Raw genomic sequence first — 20,079 nt, 5'->3', positions numbered from 1 at the left:
ATACAGTCAGCAGAAGCCATTTTGAGCCCAGTTCTGGATTTCTGAGTATGATCAATCTTTAATACTTTACAGTATCCAAACATAATCATGCAAACAAGAATATACTGTAGGGTAAGCCCATTATAATCTTGGAAGTCGTTGAGAATGTTATATTAGGGGACACACCCGTGGCCATGAAACATACAGGATCTGCACACTTACCTCATTAAGACAGAGCTCTGTATCTACAGATTCATTGGATTTCCGCTTCTTCTGTGCCTACGAACAAATGCAAAATTTATTCCCTGTACATTTACACATAGAGTAGCACAAAACAATTAGATAAAATCACAGGGGTTGTCATACTCCTATGATTTTGACAGTGATTTGCACATGATTAGTGAATACATTTTAAAAATGTAACTTCATGTTTTCCAATGACATTCACACTCTGATTTGAATTTACAACAAAACTTTAAACAGTCAGCTAAGGGTACTCAGTAATTACAATGCTGAGTGCCACCAGCTGCAAAGAACATGTTATGTTCTGTGGCCCCTTAAAAACGATGCTGGATGTTCATGAGAAGAAATTAAATACGACAGTTAAAAAGCACCATAAAAAGCACTGTATAATAACAAAAAATCTACTATATTTTTGTTTTAGGAAAATACACAACCAGCAGTATTTCATCCTTGAGAACGTATGTACTTTCTCTGTGTACTATTGCCAGAACATGAACATAGTTTTAAAATATTGCATGGCTGCTGCAGAGCACGCTACAAACAGAACATTTAATGTCTTTTAATGTATATACCTGAAAGTTAAATTGAGCTGTTTGTTTATATTATGCTCACATATTATTAAATGCATGAAAATTACTGATGATCAAAGCCTAAAAAAAGAATTTATCTTCATCCACGTCTTACAGTGAGCATCCATCCACTATGTGCTCTCCACAGTGACTGAAGCAAGAAACATCTGAGGTGGCAGCATCACACAAAATGAAAGCAATAGTGTGCACTCTGTTTAGCATCACAAGGTGCTTAATATTTCCATTGCTCAAGCAAACACGACTGGGCTGGGAGTTTTCTACTTTTCTATAATAGTAATAGCAATCCCCATGGTGCCGAAGATGTTTTTACTTAATGGTGCTGTGGTTGATTTAAGTACTCCAGTAATCTCAATATCGGTTCTTTCTTTGTATTCTCAGAAACATAAACAGCACTCTTTTACAGGAGCTTCCAGTGTTAAACGTACAATCAAATCTTGTAACAGAAGACTTGGATTTACACAGCAAGAACTACTGACTGCACTGGGCACGTCTGACACTTCCACCTGGAAGTTTCCATGGGATTACCAATTTATTTGCTGCACAAAATGAAGACCTGAATCTCACTGTGTTGCATGCATTTTATATTTCAGCATCCTACCGGTTTTGGCAGAGCTGGTTTGAATTAAAGATGATGCGAGGAAGTGTTAAGCATTCTATTCTATACCTTACAAAAGTTCAGTTCCACGTATGGCCATTTTATTTTGTGTCTGAGAGCCATTGATGCTGCCTATGGGAAACAGACTATTCTTCAACCTAATTACTGAATTTAGAATCCAAATGGAGGAACTGAACTTCTCATTAAGAAGAACATTTTCATGATACTTTTTTATTTATAAATAAATATATTAGAGACAATTGAAAACAGCTGGGATTTAAACGAGAGCTTAGCTATAGAAAGAACGCATATTGTATATATGTTGGCAGTTTTAAAATATATGATAAAATAATAGCTCAATTAATTAATAAAAACTCTCCATGAAATCTCTCTCTTACATTCCCTTTCTTCTAATTACTACCATTAAAGTGGTTATGGTAAGCATAAATTTAACTATCTAAATGGAAAAAGAAATGCCTTGAAGTAAACTTACTGCAAGAAGCAGCAACACAGTGAAGCCTTCCTGCTGTGTTTGCAGTGGTGGTGGTTTCCACATAAATTAGGAAACTTTCTTTATTGGCAACTGGGTAGATTTCAGCTCTTAACTGACTGGCCCAAGGAAGATGGGCAAAGAAGAGGAAACTGGACTTCAGTCCTGATTTTCTCATATCCTAAACACACACTGCATTGAAACGTATGACTCCAAAGAAGTCTCAAAGGAGGCATAAGTAGATGTTCAGATCTTAACTGTACAAACTACAAGGACAATAAAAGCTGCCTATTTCCTACTTGGTCCTTTAGTGGTAAATTCTGTTGTCCACAGAAGGGTACCTCTGTTGGAAACATTGTTCTTTGCTGCATAGGCCTGTTCTGGATTTGTGACACTGTGCTAACTACAAGGGTACCCTTGCTAGTTGGTTCCAACACTGAAGTTAAGAGTTTTTGTTCCTTCAGTACTGTGTTCCTCAAACAACAAAGGAGATAAACCACCTTTGTTTTGTTTATATGCAGTAAAATCTTCCTTTGCTTCATTCTGCTAGATAAAGTACAGAAGCTGAAACATATTTACTATTGAGGACACAGTTTTAAGGGTAAAATCAACAGCTAGAAACAAAATCAACATGAGAAAAAAAAAAGAAAAGAAAAAAAAAGGCTTTTCAATCACTTTGATCAATATTCCATAGCTTTAGTTTGGAAGGTAGTACTTCTCTGTATCCATGCATGTACTTAGTATAGTTATTCTAACATCAACAACACTTATACACTAGCAATTTCTATTACAAAGTTCTTCCTTAGAATTGAGAAGTAATTTTAATAGTCAGGCAGGCTTTTCTCCTATCAAAACAGAAAGAACAATATCTTCCATTTAAAAATACAGCAAAAATGTAGCCTTTTTTGGGGGGGAAAGACAGAGGTAAAGAAAAAATATCACTTTGAGGATGAGACGAGACATTATATGCCAAGTTTCAAATTGGAAGAGTACATTTTTACTGTTGAGTTATAAACCTGTAAAAACGGGTTATAATGGAAATGCTGGCATAGGCTGCACTCCTGTAATACAGCAGTGCATCACTAAATCACAAGTAACGGCAAGAAAACCCTATGTGTTGAAGAGTGCTATAGAAAGCATATGTCCTGTAATTACAACCTAAGGGGAAAATTCTTCCTGCCTCTCTACAAAGGGCTCTACATGTAGCAGAGCTGCTGTATTTGTTCTGTGTTGAGAGAATGCCCAATCTGAAGCAAAAAATCAGGAGTTGGATGTTATGCTGATTGCCTTGGTGCAAATATACCCAAATGGGTCGACATGCATTTGAATTATGAAGGATATTCTCAGCCACTGGATATTTACTCTACAACATCTTCCATTATCCTAAAAAATTAAACAATAGAAATGTGTGCCCATCGTGTACAGCTGCAAACTATTCTCACAGGGAGTATCTATGCCATCAACAAATTTGGGAAATGAGAGCTGTTCATTATGCAAGATTCTAAAGATTCACCGCCAAACCCCCATCTCGGGTCCCCTGTGTGCCTAACATACGGGCAAAGAGGGTATCTTGAAATGTGCTGGAAACACCTAATTCCACAGGAGTAAAATATCACACACAAATGCCAAGTAAGTCTGTGTTCAATCTTATATTTATTTTTATTTTTTATAAAGCTCTTATTGCTGACAAGAAAATCTACAGGAATTTCATCATTAAACAGAAGACAAGCAGAGTCGGGCTGGTAAAAATAATAATATATGTATATATATATATTATATATACATATACATAAAACTGTGAAAGAAAAACAACTTAAAGTAACTGGTTAAACATATGGAAAGTGGTATGAATCTCTTCCACTAAGGTAAAATAGCATTTGCTAATGACATATTCAGCTGTGACATACCTCTAACTGTAAAATGAAGTTATGCAAGATGAGCTGACACTCACCCTGGCTTTGCAGGGAACTATAATTCAGTAATGTGGGCTACTCCAACAAATCTGCCCCCATACTGCCAACAATCTTGCACTCACTTAAGCTTTTACATTCAGCAAAAATGAACATCTGCTTTTACAGAGAATCTTATCACTGCTGTAGCACAAGCAACAGATGATATTTAGAGAGAATCGTATTCACATACCTCATGATGAGCTCTGCACGTTACAGAGCTCATCAACACTGTACATTAGTCACACAAGCCTTGTTTTGGCCTTCACAAATTTTAGCTTTTAATACTCAAAGTAAGGTGTTGGACTCAGTCAAAGGTTGGTAAAGAAACTACCTGCATGTCCAGAAAAGAAAACACTCTCTCGCCTAGAAGCAAAATTCTACTTCTCTTTCCTAGAAAGAAGGGGGAATTGGGACCAGGAGGGTAACTAGTTGTTTTCTCAAAGGAATACTACTTATAGAGAGATTTCTTCTCCAGCCTCCATTAAGGGTTTACTTAAAATGGAATCTGTGGGCCTACATGTAACCCTCTAATCCCAATGTCTCCTAAATGAGTTCATTTGTATGTTCTTGCTCAGACTCACCACACTCTAACGTAGTCTTCTCTTGCCCTGCTCCTAAAACCATCATAAGATCTCCCAAACCTAATAACTCTCTTCTTTCCATCCCCCAAATCCCTCTATCTCCATCCTTTGAAGACACTATAGTCCTGGATTTATGCCCCTAAATGATATCTTGCAATTATGAATGCAGTTTCTACAAATCACAGCACTATATGGATAATAAATGCATTAAACATCGTGGCAGTATCTCATCAGGAGTCAGTAGGCACATTATTTATGGCTTGTCATCCAGCAGTATTTTTATATATCCACTATAGCATGCATATCTATGTTACTCACAGCAAGCAAAAGGTCTGACTGGGGACTTCTCCAAATGGAGGTGAGCTTTAATTTGGAGGGAGGGGAGAGAAGGAGAAGCATGTAAAGGGAACTGAATGCACTGGACCTGAATGCAAAGAGGGATGGAGTGAGCATCTGAGCTCAAAAAACAGTCCCTTGCTGTCAGCTACACACTTTGGGCCTTGTGTGCTTTATGGAACTTATTGCTTAGACACTGCAGTGAGAGACAACAGAAGTATCATTATGATAGGTATCTGTTATATGGGCTGTTTTTTCACATAATTTTAATGAATGTGCCTCTGTCCTCTCCTGAGATGCCTGGTTAGTTATGCTCATATTAACGAGGCTTTCTGAAGAAGAGGGACAAACTTCCCAGAATACATCCTTCAAATGTCCACCCTTCTGAAGCAGCTCTAACAAATGAGTGTGCATGTTCTTTTTGTTCTCTTCTTGTGTTGATTAGAGAGATTTACTATGCAACTAAGCTGTTTTTCAAGCAGCAGGACACAAACAATAAGCAGAGAAACATACAGACTGTAAAAATGCAATCAGTTTAACTCTTCTGTGCTTACTAAGTGGCAGGTGCATCTATCACAACTGTCAATAGTATTTTCTTATTAGCACAGCTGTCCTATGCCACACTGGAGTGTAAATTACTTTCAACAAGGAAGACTTACAAGAGTAAACAAAGTGCAGGTCAGAGATGTAGGCCACTAAAATAAGGATCCAATTCAGCATAGAATAATTCTAAATACCATCCCAAACAGCCAGGGTGCAAACATATTTAAGCTTTAGAAACAATCAGCTTTGCACAATCCTACAACAAAGAAGTCAGATCCTTTTTTTTCTGCTTGTTATTCTTTCTTTTTCTTTTGTGAACCAGCTCTAAAGATGCACGCTTGGGGTATAAAATTATCAGTGGTCATTCTGCATAAAAGCACCACATTTCTGTCATCCCACTTTGTACAGTGAATAAAATCTTTTCAAAGTAAGCATTACCAAGACACTGCTGGCAATAGTCTCCAAAGCTACATAGATAATACCCAGCACTGTAAGAACAAAATCACAAGTTTTTCAGCTGGGAGACATTAAATAAAACAAACCCATTTTCCCCTTGTGCACAAACATGCACGGGGGAACCAACCACACATACAGAGCTTTACAGGCTGCTATAGTTTATCAGCCACTCTGTTCAGATCCCACCATCTCCAACACTAATCTCCTGTCCCTACAGTTTTGCACCTGTCCTTACAAATACACAACTTGTCCCTGTTCTCCTATGAGGGTCTGCTTTCTCAGGGTTTCCCCCGGCAGCTCTGCCACAGCTGGTCCAGGCAGCGGGATGCCAGCAGCCCTGAGCACTGCTCGATGCCATCAGCCACCCACTGCTCTGCCAGCTCAAGCATTCAGACATCAGGGGCCCGGCCTGACCCCAGCCACAGACAGCTGCTTAATGGGCAACATGGCACAGTGACAGAGCTACCCAGCTCACCTTCAGAGAGCTCTGGCTTTCTTAAGGCAACACTCATTGCATTTACAATCTCCACTTATCCCTCAGCTGCTCTTGCTGATTTTGAGTGCTTTATGAATCTGAGAAACAGCTGATAATGTCCAGTGCAAGTAGAGGAAGACCTTCTTCGTCCAACTTCTTCAATCTTAAAATGATGAGAAAATTTGACTGAGGGAAGAGGGGTAGAAGTAAGCCTCCCAAAAGGAGCAGAAACAAGTTGGGAAAAGAGGAAAGATGACCTGTAGTACGAACTACTTCTTGACCATTTCCAGATCTGTTATGTTAATAAAGATGAGGTCTACCTAAACCCCATACCTCACTGCACATTTATGGCTAGGACAACATGGCATAAAAACTGCCTAGCAGCAATTTTTAAGGTTTTATAAAACACAGATCCTATCAAAAATACCAAACTGATCAAACAGCTTACAAGGACCAGACACAGAGATCTTCAAATATTTATTTCAAGCAATTAGTCTCCCAGTGAGCACAGTACAAAATATGACACCCAGCCAAGTCAACTGAACTGCCTGACTTACCTTTCATGGCAGTACAGTAACTTGTTACAATTTTGTTTTCGTGTTCAGTCATTCATTTCTCTGAGTAAAATGGATTTCTGTAGTCCTAGATTCCTGCTTCCTATTTTTAGGAGATATTATGCAATTTTCCTAATATGATATTTTTATGGATTTGCCTCAAGCAAATGTTTTTGCATTAAGAAGGGCAGAGGAGAAAATAGAATACTAAAAAGCATAGACGGAATAAGTTCCGTTAGGTTAATATCTCAATGGCCTAGGCTACCTCGGCTTCCTTTTTTTTTGTTTTCTCTGTTTAAAAAACTGAACAGCCATGTAATCCAAAAATGAGTTGTTTGAGATTTCATTATTAAAACCCACTTCCCTAGTGATTTACCACAACTATCAGCCCAGTGCCATACGTAGCTGTTAGAGGTAGCATCTGGCTGTTGCGCATCGAACAGCATCTAAAGAACAGAAACATGAACATAAAGTCATTACAATCCCGGTTAAAAGACATCCTCAGCTTTTAATTTTGAACAAAGGTAAGCCGCTGAAGAAGTACAGATCCCACATCGCTTCCCTAGGCTGGAGTGTGTGCCCTTGCGTGTCCAAATATGCAAACAAAGTTGTTCTGTTTGGCAGCAGGTGAAGTGCCTACCTCCCCTATTAGACCAGGCTACGTGGTGCACTGGAGTGTGCTGTAAACACTCCTGAGCAGCTGTCAGCCACGGCTACGAAGGGACTGAAAGCAGCTCAGCCAGAACAGCACAGACCTGCACTGTGCTAATGAGCCTTGAAAGAGGCACCATGCTAATGCAGCCGCTGCGCTGCCTTTCCTACATCTGCGTGTGCCGCGGCAGGCAGGAGGGTGCAGGAGGCTGCACCGGGCTCCTCTGTGCTGGGCAGGATTGTACCAAGCACTGCTCACAGGCACATTACGACTTGAGCAGCTGAGGGGATGGTGCCCAGCCAGGACTCTGCTAGAAAAAGATCAGGAGCCTGGCAAGCCCAAAGGGAGAGAGGGCTCAGTGGGGAAGCCCTGACAGTGCCATACCGTCTGGCCTCGTGAGACATCCAGCCCCAGGCTGTCAGGAGGTGGAAGGAATAAAGAGAAGGAGGTCACACGTTGCCACCAAGCTCCGGCAGCAGGACCAGGGGTGCCATCCTCTGGTTCTGCAGCTGGAAGGAAAGATCAGGCAAGCTTGCCTGAACACCAGCCGGCACGAGGCCTTGAGCACTGAGCATTACATGGAGCGTCCTTTCGTGCTATGCCAACCTGAAGCAACTGATATTATTGCTGGTTTCTTGAGCACTGTGTTCACTCATGAATTTTAAAGGCAAGGGAAGAAGAGAATAACCATGAACATCTGCTTTTGGTTAAGCGACTAAGCATGCTCAAGATTTTTGTCTTTATTAACCATATGTGTGTGTGTGTTGTGAGTGCAGAGAAAACACAGTGCTAAGAAAATGGAGTGGTCAGCCTTAAAAGGGTTTAGAAAACACTTCAGATAACAAGGTATTTGCTGCAATTACAGGGAGGGAAAGCAAAGGCTGCAGATACTGAAGTAACCTTGCACAGAAAGACAGAAAAATTAGCCAGATAGCTGAGGTGCCCATGACATAACTATGCCCTCCCCTCCACAGCTACATGGCTATGCCTGTAACTGAGTGCCATTTAATCATTACATGATTTAGAGATTGTTTTTTTTTCTTTAAAAAAAAAAAAAAGCAATTCACTCCTGAACAGCTGTGATTTGGATTAATTGGTGAATTTTGCATTTTTGGCACTGTTTGCTCTTCAGAAGTGCCACTAAAATAAAAATTTTAAGCATTTTCTCCCTCTTCTTCTAATCCTGTAGCCGAGTTCTGCAGGTGCACAGATGAATCCTCGGAACTTGTGGGGCTGAAATTCTAGTGAACTTGCTGCAGTACTTCCCTCAGTAGCCACATTGTTTTTAACACTGAAAATACCATTCTTATAGTTTTATTACTAGAAAGATTATTTTTAAGGAATGCAATCAGGTTTACCAAGGTGACACTACCACAAAAACAGGCTGCAGCATACTGTGTTTTTGATAGAAACCTATTTCACAAGAATTTAGCAAGAGACACACACATAGCAATGAAAATTTCACCCAAATAGTCTATGTTTTAGCAAAATTCAAAGTCACTATACACAGGATTTTTTTTTTAATGTGAAAAGTAAGACAACTTTAAGCAAAGGTGCTAGCTGTGCATAAAACAATCTGTTCATATTTTCATTATAAATTATATCTTTCTCTCCACTTTTGAACAAAGGTATTCAAATTCTCTGGTAAGTATTCCTGATTAAGAAATTCTGGCATCATAAAAGTGAATTAACATCATACAATTTTAATCATTGCCATTTTATTTTCTGTAATAAGATTAAGTTTCACCAGATTTATGTGATGGCTGAAGAAAAAAAAAATCCAGTTGGTCTTAACACCAGATATCAATTAGCTAAGCTAGACCGTGGTATTTCCTATCAAATTCCTAAACTTTATCAAAAGGCCCTTGCAGTATGGATGTTAAAACTCAATACTTGCAAGAGACTGTGATGTAGCATTCTACCTGTCAATATACACTTCATTCTTCCCTCATTTGAGTGGAGGAGAGAAAAATCAAACCTTCCCTCTAACTATTCGGAATGAAATCCTAACATCATTTCCTCTTAATGGACTACACCATAGCATGCAATACTTTAATGTATTATATGATAGTGGCCTTCCTCATATCCATTATTTGCACAATGCTCTCACACACAACAGTTGCACTGTAGTTAATGAAGCTATTCAAATAAGTAGAGAAACTTTTCTCTAAGCCAACAGAACCATGACCTTATTAGAAAGATGCCTTATTCTTTACTGGCCTGATCCCACAGTACCAACAGGAAATCTCCAGCGGCCAGGCAGCAGCAAGTGAAAGCACAAAGTAACTTCCTAACATCTTCTGCAAGTATGGCCTCAAATTTGAGCTTAGGGAAGTATTAAGAAACATTTTTCCATAAATAAAATGATTTTATAGAAACAAAAAGTATTGAGAATTTCAGATGTTTAATAATTATAGCCATGTTAAAACAATTCTGAGCCTATAATAACCAGATTATGCAAATAATTATCAGATTATGCAAAACTGTATTCACAGGATATGATCCTGTTTTGTTTCAACACAACAAATTATCCACAGAGGAACAGAAGGCTTACATTTATATTTACATTTAATAAGCCAGAAAATATAAATAGAGGAATACTAATAATGCACGTAACGGAGATCAGTGGTATCATTTTGGGTATATTTTGCAAGGTTTCCATAGTAAACAGGAAGAAGCTTTTGAAGATTTATTTTGAGTAGCTTGCCTACTTTTTGAAGTATTATGTTGTGGCAGACTGGATAGTTCAGGAGATTATTAATGGGATATACAGCCTTATATTTCTAGGAAGCTAGTTTAATCTAGCTCAGGTCAATACTAACAACTATTATGTAGTATTTTTGAAATGACAAGGTGGTTCTGGAGCACTTCTCTTAAGAGGACAGGTCCAATGCACAAAAGTGCCACTCATTTGCACCTCACGCAGCACACTCCATCAAAGAGGCTAGGGAATTAATGGGAAGTTGGTTTATAACATTGCAAAGCACTCAGGATGTTTCCCCATGCCCCTCATTTCCCTTTCTGTGAGATAAGCTGCTCTGTTAAAAAGGGACAGTACTCCCGTATCCACAGCTTTTTCTACTTCCACTGTAAACCCTACAAAGGAAAATCATGAAGGTGCCCTATGCTACCACATTTCAACATGCTTTAGTGAGACTCCAGGGAGACATTAGAAGGTTTCACCTAGAAAAACAACTTGAGAGTGCTATCTGTAAAGAATCTTGACAGATGATGTTTGGCAGCAAGTATTTCCCTGAATTTTCAATGGTATTATTAACAGTTCTGGACTGAGAAAACAGCACCCACTTACTTGTTTGTTTGTTTTTTTTTTTTGATCTTCCTATTCATGCACCTAATACTTGCATGCATCGGCTTTGTCTTCCTAGCAAGATTCAGTGTCAATAAACCATCATCAAGCTTCCCTAGAGATAACATTTAAAAAAAATACATCTAGATGTGTGTAGACTACAGCAACACTATGGCTTCTTGCATTACCCTGCCTCTAGGAGTAATAAATACCAGTGTGTGGAAAGTCAGAACCAAGAGCATTATTGAGATAAGGGATGAGTACAATGCAGACTCTGTCTATTGTACATTAATGTACATATAATGAAGACCACATAGGCACACCTGGACTTACACTGTGTATTGAGCTGTCCCAGTGACAAGTGAGTTAAAATATTGAAGAGATGCCATGTTTAGTGGCCAAGATGGAATTAGCCTCTCTAGTATTCGAGAACAGCGTCAAAAAGGGATCTGGGGTATCACTATGCTGTTCAAACTCACTGACAGAATAGGACATAGCATTTCTGATATGCTGTGCATGGATGAACATAATTGCAGTAAAACAGGCTTTGTAGTAACAAAGGGCAGCAGACGATGAATGTGGATTGCAGTGCATACGAGCAGATGCGTCTCACTGGCTCAGAGATTATTTGTAGTTGCAGTTTTGCCAGTTGCTCTCTTTAAATGTTCATGAAACACCAGAGTCTAGTCTCATGTTACACTAGCACGAGCCAGCATGACCTGTATTTCAGGGGCTATCCATGGGATGCTCAGCTTCCAAAGAACAGGGCTCTTCCACAAAGGGGACTTATCAAAGAGTTGTCAGTACTGCTTCTAAATACAACACTGTATCTCAGTCATCAGCCTGAAGGTGAAAAGCCTCTGCTTAATTAATAGTTCGTAAGTATCCTCATTAAGCTCATAAACTGGGTATAGACTGTGTGTGGTTTTTATCTAAACCTTTTCAGTTGTGCTTGTAACAATCGGGATTTCTCATCTGCAAATAACCATGGCTGAATGCTCAGGAATAATCAGGAAATCTTAATTAAAAGTAATAGGGGTTAGGCTGACTCTTGATGAGAGCACGATTCTGCAAATAGTTGCAAGAATATGCCTAACTGATGGAGTTCAAAACACGACAAACGAACAACTTCTGAATTCACATTTGACTTCTGAAATTGTATGCAGGATGCTCCCTGCAGGAACAAATCCCTAAATTTGCCCTCAGAAGTGGGTAAGTACAGTGCATATGCAACTGAAGGGTGGAAAATAGCACACTGACATTGAACATTTATTTCCAATACTCTCCAAGAATTTAATTTAAGAGACCTGCAACTCTTAATTCGGTACCTTTTCTAGAAGAGGGCAAGCCATTGTAAAAAACATACTAAATGAACACTGTTGATCAGAAAAGTTCTGATTAAACAACTTCTACACATGCATACATAGGATTCGTGCAGACATAAATTTCGGAACAAGTTTTCACAGATACTTGTAACTGCTTTGCATTCACCTGTGCACGCTTAGTTTATATACCCATTTACCCAAATCACTGCATGAATCAGATTACTACAGCTGCAGGTAGCTATTTAGGTCCAACCTGGTACACATCTTACCTGCCATGCACATAACAAATTTGACTGCACATATTTCAAATCTGAGCATGAATTCAGTACATCCAAATGTTTATGTGCATGTGGTAATGCATATCTGGCCTTGAAGTAGAGGCAACTTGAGGCTTCTGAAAATGTCAATCTGCCAAAAGAAAAAGTAGTACCGTGTAATGCAGTATTTAGCAAATTACTGCCCTGAATACCTAATTCTGTTTTAAGAAAGACATGAGGGAGGATAATCCTATAATTCGTCAGGATACATGCCGAGCAAATCTATGAAAAAATAACCTGCATTATGCACAACATCTAGTCTGTTTAAAAGATCACAGAAATTGGCTCACAGGAAGAGCTAAGCACAACAGAGGACTTAACCTGAGGTGGGATTATTAGGCCAACTCCACTGATTACAACTACAATTTGGTGTGAAACAGCTAGGCTCTCATTCTCCAAAGTACAGGCTGAAATAAACATTTTGAACTCCCATTGATTTTGAAGACAAGGAACTGAAATGGGTGACAGCATCTTCTGTTCCAGAACTCAATAGCAAGTTGAAAAACATTGTAGAGTAGATGGTTTAAGGGTAACTTAGAGATCTATTATTCAGGTGAGACAGCTGATTAGAAGTCACAGGAATACAAAGTAAGTAGGAGATAAAAGGTGTGATTTATTTCCAGTATCTGATTACAAATCTACAGTGAAGACTATAAGTAAAATGAGCAGACAAGTTAAAAGCAGAATAAAAATGCATTTATTTTTAGATGTTTTGTTACCATTAATATTTTTATTAAGACTATATATTAGCCAATTTGGTTAAAAGGACGTATGTCATTTCCTGTTGTACAAACTTGGTCTGACCACTTGAAAGATTTAGGTATGCTACTGAAAGGGTTCCGAACTACAGTTCTTCAACAGTATACTATTTTTTCAGCTATGCTGCTTTGTCACCAGTGTAATATTTAGGATGATCATTTATATTCTAGTTTCAGTTTGGCTGTTCTATATTTCATTTGTTGTTGGTTACGAGGATGAAACTATTCCTAAAAAATGATCTTTATTATTGCTGATATGTTTTTGTTCAGATCTGCTGCATGATAACTGTGAGCCTTGGTATATTTGTGTGTGTGTGTTTTTGTTGTTTTTTCTGTTTGTTTGTTTTGTGTTTTTTTTTTTTTTTAAGAACAGGAGTTTATGGTTTACATATAAAGATCAAAGATTGACATATGTATCTACAAGAAACTAATAATTACAACGAAACCTTAAGGATAATTGCATTGTACACAACTGTGGAGTTGTTCCACTTTTATGTGTGTAAACAAAACCAGAATTCTATTAGGTTATGTGATTGCCTCTATAGACTCAAACTAAAAACTTTATATGCATAAACATTCTTCATATACTTGGGTTTGCTACTGGTAGAGGGAGGCAAAGTACTGTCTTTGATCACAGATAAGGAACCAGGATTGCTTCAGACTTTTTCCTAAACCAAAACACAAACCCCCTCCAACCTCTTCTTGCACACCCACATGGCCTCTGCCACTTGCCCCTTCCTCTTTCCCCACAGTACCTTCCAAGGCAGCCAAGCCAACAATAGCACTCTCCCTACGCTGTATGGCCTCAACATCCCTTCTGCTTGGTCTCCTGCAGCCTTTCTTGTTTTTCCCTGAATCTGTATTTAGTTATTATGTTTTTAGTTATTATTCAGACACAGGGAATAAAGAAAAATTTATAGTGATAAATTTCATACCAGAATGAGTCTATGAGTCAGCTGAGCACCCAAAGATTCAAGGTGGGCCTGCAAGAAAAAAGGACAAAAAAAAAAAAAAAAAAAAAAAAAGGAGGAGGAAAGGACAGATAGGAAAAGGATTGTATAAAGACTAACAAAGACTAACGGTTAACTAGAAGTGAGGTTTCTGAGAAGGAGTAGGTATGCCTGTAAATTGAGACTAATGGGCTGGCAACTAACATCACATAAATAGGCAGGATTGGTCTTGATTATTGTTTCTTGAGAGGGAATTTGCTATTTTCTGAAATAAACAGGGTTTCCAATAACACAGGAAGGTGTTTAAAAAGATTCTTCATGTTTAGAGCTGCTTTCCTTGTATGAGTTTAAGGGAATCTCTCTCTCTAAAAGCAGTGTGATTTTCTTTGATGCTACTACAAGGATGTTTAGAGCTCTAGAAGAAAGGTTACAGGTCTGTGCCAGGGAAAGTAACGTTGCCATGAGACTAAGCGGATGAACAAAGCTGCCACATCCACTTTCACAAATGGCATGGTCTGCAAGATGCTGGAAGTATGCTTAAAGCAACATTTAAGCATAAAGAAACACTATATGATTTAATTCTGGCATAAAAGGAGAGATTACATTAAATGTCTCCAAACCCACTTTCATCCACTGGGTAACATCAGGTCATTTTTTCTGTACTCAAATTCATACATCTTCCTAGAATGTTTTAACTCTATGATATTCTTAATAATGACACAGCTAAAAACAGCAACAAGTCAATTTGAACACCTCAGATTACCAAGTAATAGACAACTAAACACATGCATAAGGCTCTTGAGGTCTGTGTTGTCCTGTGGAGAAATCCATTTTCCTGGTAACTGTTCAGGACCCACCACAATAGGTCAGGGCCTTCAGCATACTACTTCTTTCTTATGTACTTTAAATTATTTTGGACTGAAAATAAAACAGGCAGAGCTATGAGCATAAGCCTGTAAACATTTACTCAGCACTTTGCTATACCAGTAGATGAAATATGATTGACCACTCACCCCAAACAACAGAATAGTTGTGTACACTAGGAGGTAGATAGCTAAGCTATTCAAACAGCCTGTGGATCATTAAGAAGTGAAAAAGTGTCCAGAAGTGTCCACAACAAGCAGATTGCAAGAAGCCAATGCTGGTGACAGCAAATCAAAGAACGATAGTTCAATGTGAATGGAGTGGTTATCCATAAGGATACTCAAAAATATCAGAGAACAAAGATTTTGGGACAAGATTCCATGGAGGGCAGACCCTCAACCTGCTCCAGGATCTAGAACCATCTCTCCAACCTCTGGGGATCTCAGGCAGCAGTGAAAGAGCAGAGGAAAACCTCACAGCCCTGCACCAGGATTTAATATAACATGTCCTGGTCCCTCTCCAGGCATAAGCCTTCTCCCTCATGGGAGGAAGAGGTTTTGCATACAATTGCTATGCTGGCCTCTGCCCTGATTTCTCATCACCACTGCGCCATATCCCCCACAAGATGGGGGAGGCATATGATTCATAATATTGTATGCATCTGTGGTTAAAGTGCTTTGACATCCAAAATTATTTAGCCTCCATGCTGTCATCTAGTCTTAAACCACCACACTATGAGTCAAAAACATCAATACCTCCTTCAATAAGGAGTTTAAAAAACACATTTCAATTATAGAAGACTCATGAAATTGGCAGCATCTTGAGCAAATCCCTCTGCTTGCCTAGCAAGTAACATTTTTATTTTTTTTTTCAAAAATAGCAGAATTGATTAAGATTTTACTTGTTAAAACTTGATTCATTCTGGCAACTATCAAACTGTGTGAATACTTTAGAAAGAAACATCTCTATATCCACAACTGTATTGATTATCTGAGATAGAACCAGTCTTCTACTTTGGTTTTTCTCATTATCTCTGTGTATATACTTTCTGAGGATAACATAGTGCATTAACACAGTTTATAGCAGTAAAATATTTATTGTTTCTAGAGCACTCAAATACACTGCGTGGTTTTCAGAATAAATGAAGTCTATGAGGTGATAGCTTTGCTTAACTGAAGTCAACTGCAATTAGGGTTTCAAGGTCGAGAGTATTTTTTCATTACAAGCCTGCAGAATATCTATAATTTGATGGGATTCTGGTCTGTCAGCAGGACTTCCACAAACTACTGCTGTAAAAATAAGGTTCTAAAGACTTCGAGGATTCCTTTCTTGTTCTCCATTCCATTAAAAACATGGTGGCATGATCGTTTTTGCCTGCAATTGCTTTGAAACATGATTAGCCTGCTGGCATATGCAGAGTTACTTTCACTTGCACATGTACGAATGGAAGCAGAGTCATGGACAAAACCTAATATTTGCTAACTGCAAACAATATGTCTTAAACAAAGCACTTTGTCAAGTTCCATAAATGCACAATATATTATGAACCATACTTCCAAAGACAATATGATTAAACATCTACCATCACAATGCAATGCCCTAGAATTTTTATTAGTAGTAGTTATGCTTTAAAACTAAATTATAATACTGTGCTCTATTTTATGGCTGTTTTTTAGCAGGCTATAGTGAGCTATCTGTTATAGAAGGGAAATGTATGATGGACTAGATATTTGATTGAGAACTAAAGTTGGCTGACGTTAGGAATACCTTTAATATGATGAATAACCATATAAAGTAATAACATGGGCTATGAATAACTTGATTTGGCTTATCTGACGCAAACCAATATTCTGATTCTGGTTTATTCTAGCACTTTGTATTTTTGTGGGTATTCCTATAAGAAGACACTGAGGTGAAATGTAGGAACAACTGTGGCTTAGGGGAACATTGCATATGCTACATCTGCTTTTAGTAGCAACAATTTGCAAAATTCTTTCTGAGGATAAAAACTATAATCTGTCCATAGAAATTTCAATTTCTGTAAAGGTGTGGAGTACATTTTGATAAAATTGTATTTTTGCAAGTCATTAAATTGTTTTTTAGTAACCTCATATTCATTTTCAATTGAACAATTATTAAACTATAAAACAAAATTGCATGACTCCTAAAACTGTAGTCTGGAGTTTTACAGTCTGCTATAAAGAGCTATATTATTATAATACACTAAAGATGCTCAGACTATTAAAACTTTTTTAAAATGAACCGTAAAATATTTTAGCATTGATGAAATAATTCTAAAGTACTATGCTCTCCAGCAGTATACATGCCTGATATTTCAGTATAATGAAAAGCATACTAATTAAAAATAATTTAAACTGTAATTCTAATATATAAAAGAAATCATTTTGCTATTGCTATCCTTCAGTAACATAAATTTATTACACCCAACTACCAACATTACAAATGTTTCATTGAGGACTAATGACTAAATATAAGGCCCAGTCTTAAAAAGAGCTCTATATGCCAAAGAGAACGAATGTTAGCTTCAGATGATGTACGTCTGAGTAGCGCTCATGATGGCAACAGAACTGTGCCGATTACTCTCTACCATTGGAGAGTTTTAGTCTACACTTTACTCCAAAAACTGTGACAGATGCTGAAAGGGGGACCTATGTTCAACTATGAAGCTCAACTGAGGCTGGTAAATGAGAACAATTTTCTACTGACGACTGATGGCTGATGCCTGAGAGCAACACTGACACAAATAGGATACATCTGAGCCTATAGGGTACGATATTTGGCTACATCCTCAAACTGCTCCTCTGATGTTCAAAGGAGAGGCAAAATATTCTCTGCACTTAGAAATTAATCAGCTATATTAATCAGATCTTGAACTTCATCAGGATTTCAACACACCAGAAAATGATACATCTTGTGTGGTCCTGAAATTATTTGGCAAAGACATTGAAGAACTTAAGTGCAGCCTTGCTCCAAGTGGGAGCAGTCTACACGATCAGACCATTAGCACGTACGTATGTACATGTTAATTGCAAAGCAGCCTTCTGCCATTGAGGTACGCTGTTTGTACAGCAATGCAGGAGGACTGCCAACTGCTTCCACACCAACGAACACCCAGACTGCCACACGCCTGAAAAATGAGACCTGACCCTCTCCTGCAGTGACCTGACCTTCGCAGTCCTGTCCAAAAGGTGAAACAACCATGCAGTAAATGAAAACAGTCTCAGGGAACTGTGGTCTCAGAGTACATTTCTGAGGACCCCTGTCTACCATGCTGCTGAAACAAATCAGGATTAATTTTGCTGAAATCGGTATCAATGGATGAAACAGTATCTGTTTTGGTAAAACAGGATTTTGTTTAGTGATATCCAAATTAGAAGGATACAATTAAAGATAAAACTTTGAATTATCCCTAGCTGCCAGATTTTAATCTGAAGAGGTAAAGCACACAAGACTCCTTTAGGTAAAACGGAATTAAGACGAAAGCAAATTAAAGTTGTTGCTTTTTCAGAGGAAAACCTGCCAATAGGTGTTCTGTAAATCACTCATACAAGCAGGCTGACCCCATTATGTCAGCTAATCCTGGAAATATGGGAGGCAAATTTAAATCTTTTCATATGAAACATTTAGTCAATATTCTATTTTTTTTCCCAATTTGTTCTGGCACAGCCATAAGAGTTTTATATTCTTGTCCATCTTTTGCTCCAGACTGGAACTTTCTGTGTAATTGTGATGTCTGGAGGAAGAGGTCCAAGTACAACAACTCCCAAGGGAAAGGTAGGCAGGGCATTTGAAAGGACAGTGCTTGTTTTTCACAAAATGAAAAAGGAACAGAAAGATCACAGATTGTATGGAGGGACTGGGGTAAAGAGGGTGCCAGCCATACGGACTAGATGATAGTAGTGCACAGGGGATAAATAAAGTTCACTTTGTCTTTATTCCAGAGTACAGTCTCAGCAGTGGTACTATTCCCTCATCAACAAAACACCTACATGCTGCCTGTGTTCCCTGTTTATGCTCACCCACCACCCAATTACCAGTCCATGAAGCTCCACACCTGCTGTGTCTTGATCCTCAGAGCACTACAACAAAGCTTTTAACCCTCTCTTAACACCTACACAATGCTTTATAATAATAATTATATTTGACGCACAGGAAGCTACATTACATAATTACAGACAGCATTTCAAACACTGGATTAGCAGACAGAGGGGTGAAGATGTGCAATGCTTAGACCTACAAGCTAAAAGCAAAATTTCCAGTCTCAGTCATGCTAAAGTTCTAGTCTCAGAGAACTATGAGCTCTGTCTCCTGTTTTTGTCCCAAGACTTGCCATAATACATTCTTCTTAAAGTAACAGCTTTATGTGGAATTACAGAAATTGTGGAAGAACAGCATGCAACACAATCCACACTTCTCTAAATACTCCCAAAGCATACAGCAAATACAAAGAATCTACATATTTAAGTATCTGCATTTCTCTTTTCCTTTTTTTTTTTCCCCACAGAATATTTGAGTTTTTAAATACTATCTCATAAATTTGAAATACGAATTCTGCTGCTGAGAGTACAAAGACATTCACATACTGGACTCAACAGAAAAATATTTGCCTTCAGTCTGAAGGGCCACATATCTCAGTTATATGTGTGTGCTACTCACACGTCATCAAAAGCACAAAAACCTTACATTCCCTCTGAATACTGAGCTAAGGTTACCTAGATCAAGACATTTATAATAAACATGAGGAAACAAAGTATATAGCTTTGGCTAAGGAGTTGATAAATTTCAATGCACAAAAATAGAATGAAATGTCCTTAACCACTTTGATTCCTTTCTTTTTTAGTCACATGCAAAATGTCTTCTAAAATATCATAGCAAATCCAGTATGAAAGTCTTAATTTTTTATTTATCTCTGATGATGCTAATCTAATCTAATCTATCCTTTGAAGTTTATTTTATAATTTTTCATTTCCATGCATCTTTCCTAAATGCAGAAGCAGCATTTTTCTTGAAGAATACATGGAGTGAGTACACTTCCAAACTCATTCTTTTGTCCTTTACACATAATCCAACATGATGGTTCAAGCAGTGATG

The 20,079-nt window shown here is 38.1% G+C and overlaps 1 protein-coding gene across 1 annotated transcript in view; it reads right to left on the bottom strand.

Moving 5' to 3' along the window:
* Positions 1-20,079, bottom strand: part of GFRA1 (GDNF family receptor alpha 1) — a 145,756-nt gene that overhangs the window by 9,761 nt on the left and 115,916 nt on the right. The window contains exon 8 of the mRNA XM_082764717.1: positions 202-258. Coding sequence (XP_082620843.1) covers positions 202-258 — 57 coding nt within the window. The remainder of the gene's footprint in view (positions 1-201; positions 259-20,079) is intronic.

This window comes from Aythya marila (genome assembly GCF_965140915.1).
Source record: "Aythya marila genome assembly, chromosome: 7".
Taxonomy (NCBI): domain Eukaryota; kingdom Metazoa; phylum Chordata; class Aves; order Anseriformes; family Anatidae; genus Aythya; species Aythya marila.
Note: the sequence above shows the minus strand (reverse complement) of the source record. Positions and strands in the feature narration are given on the sequence as shown.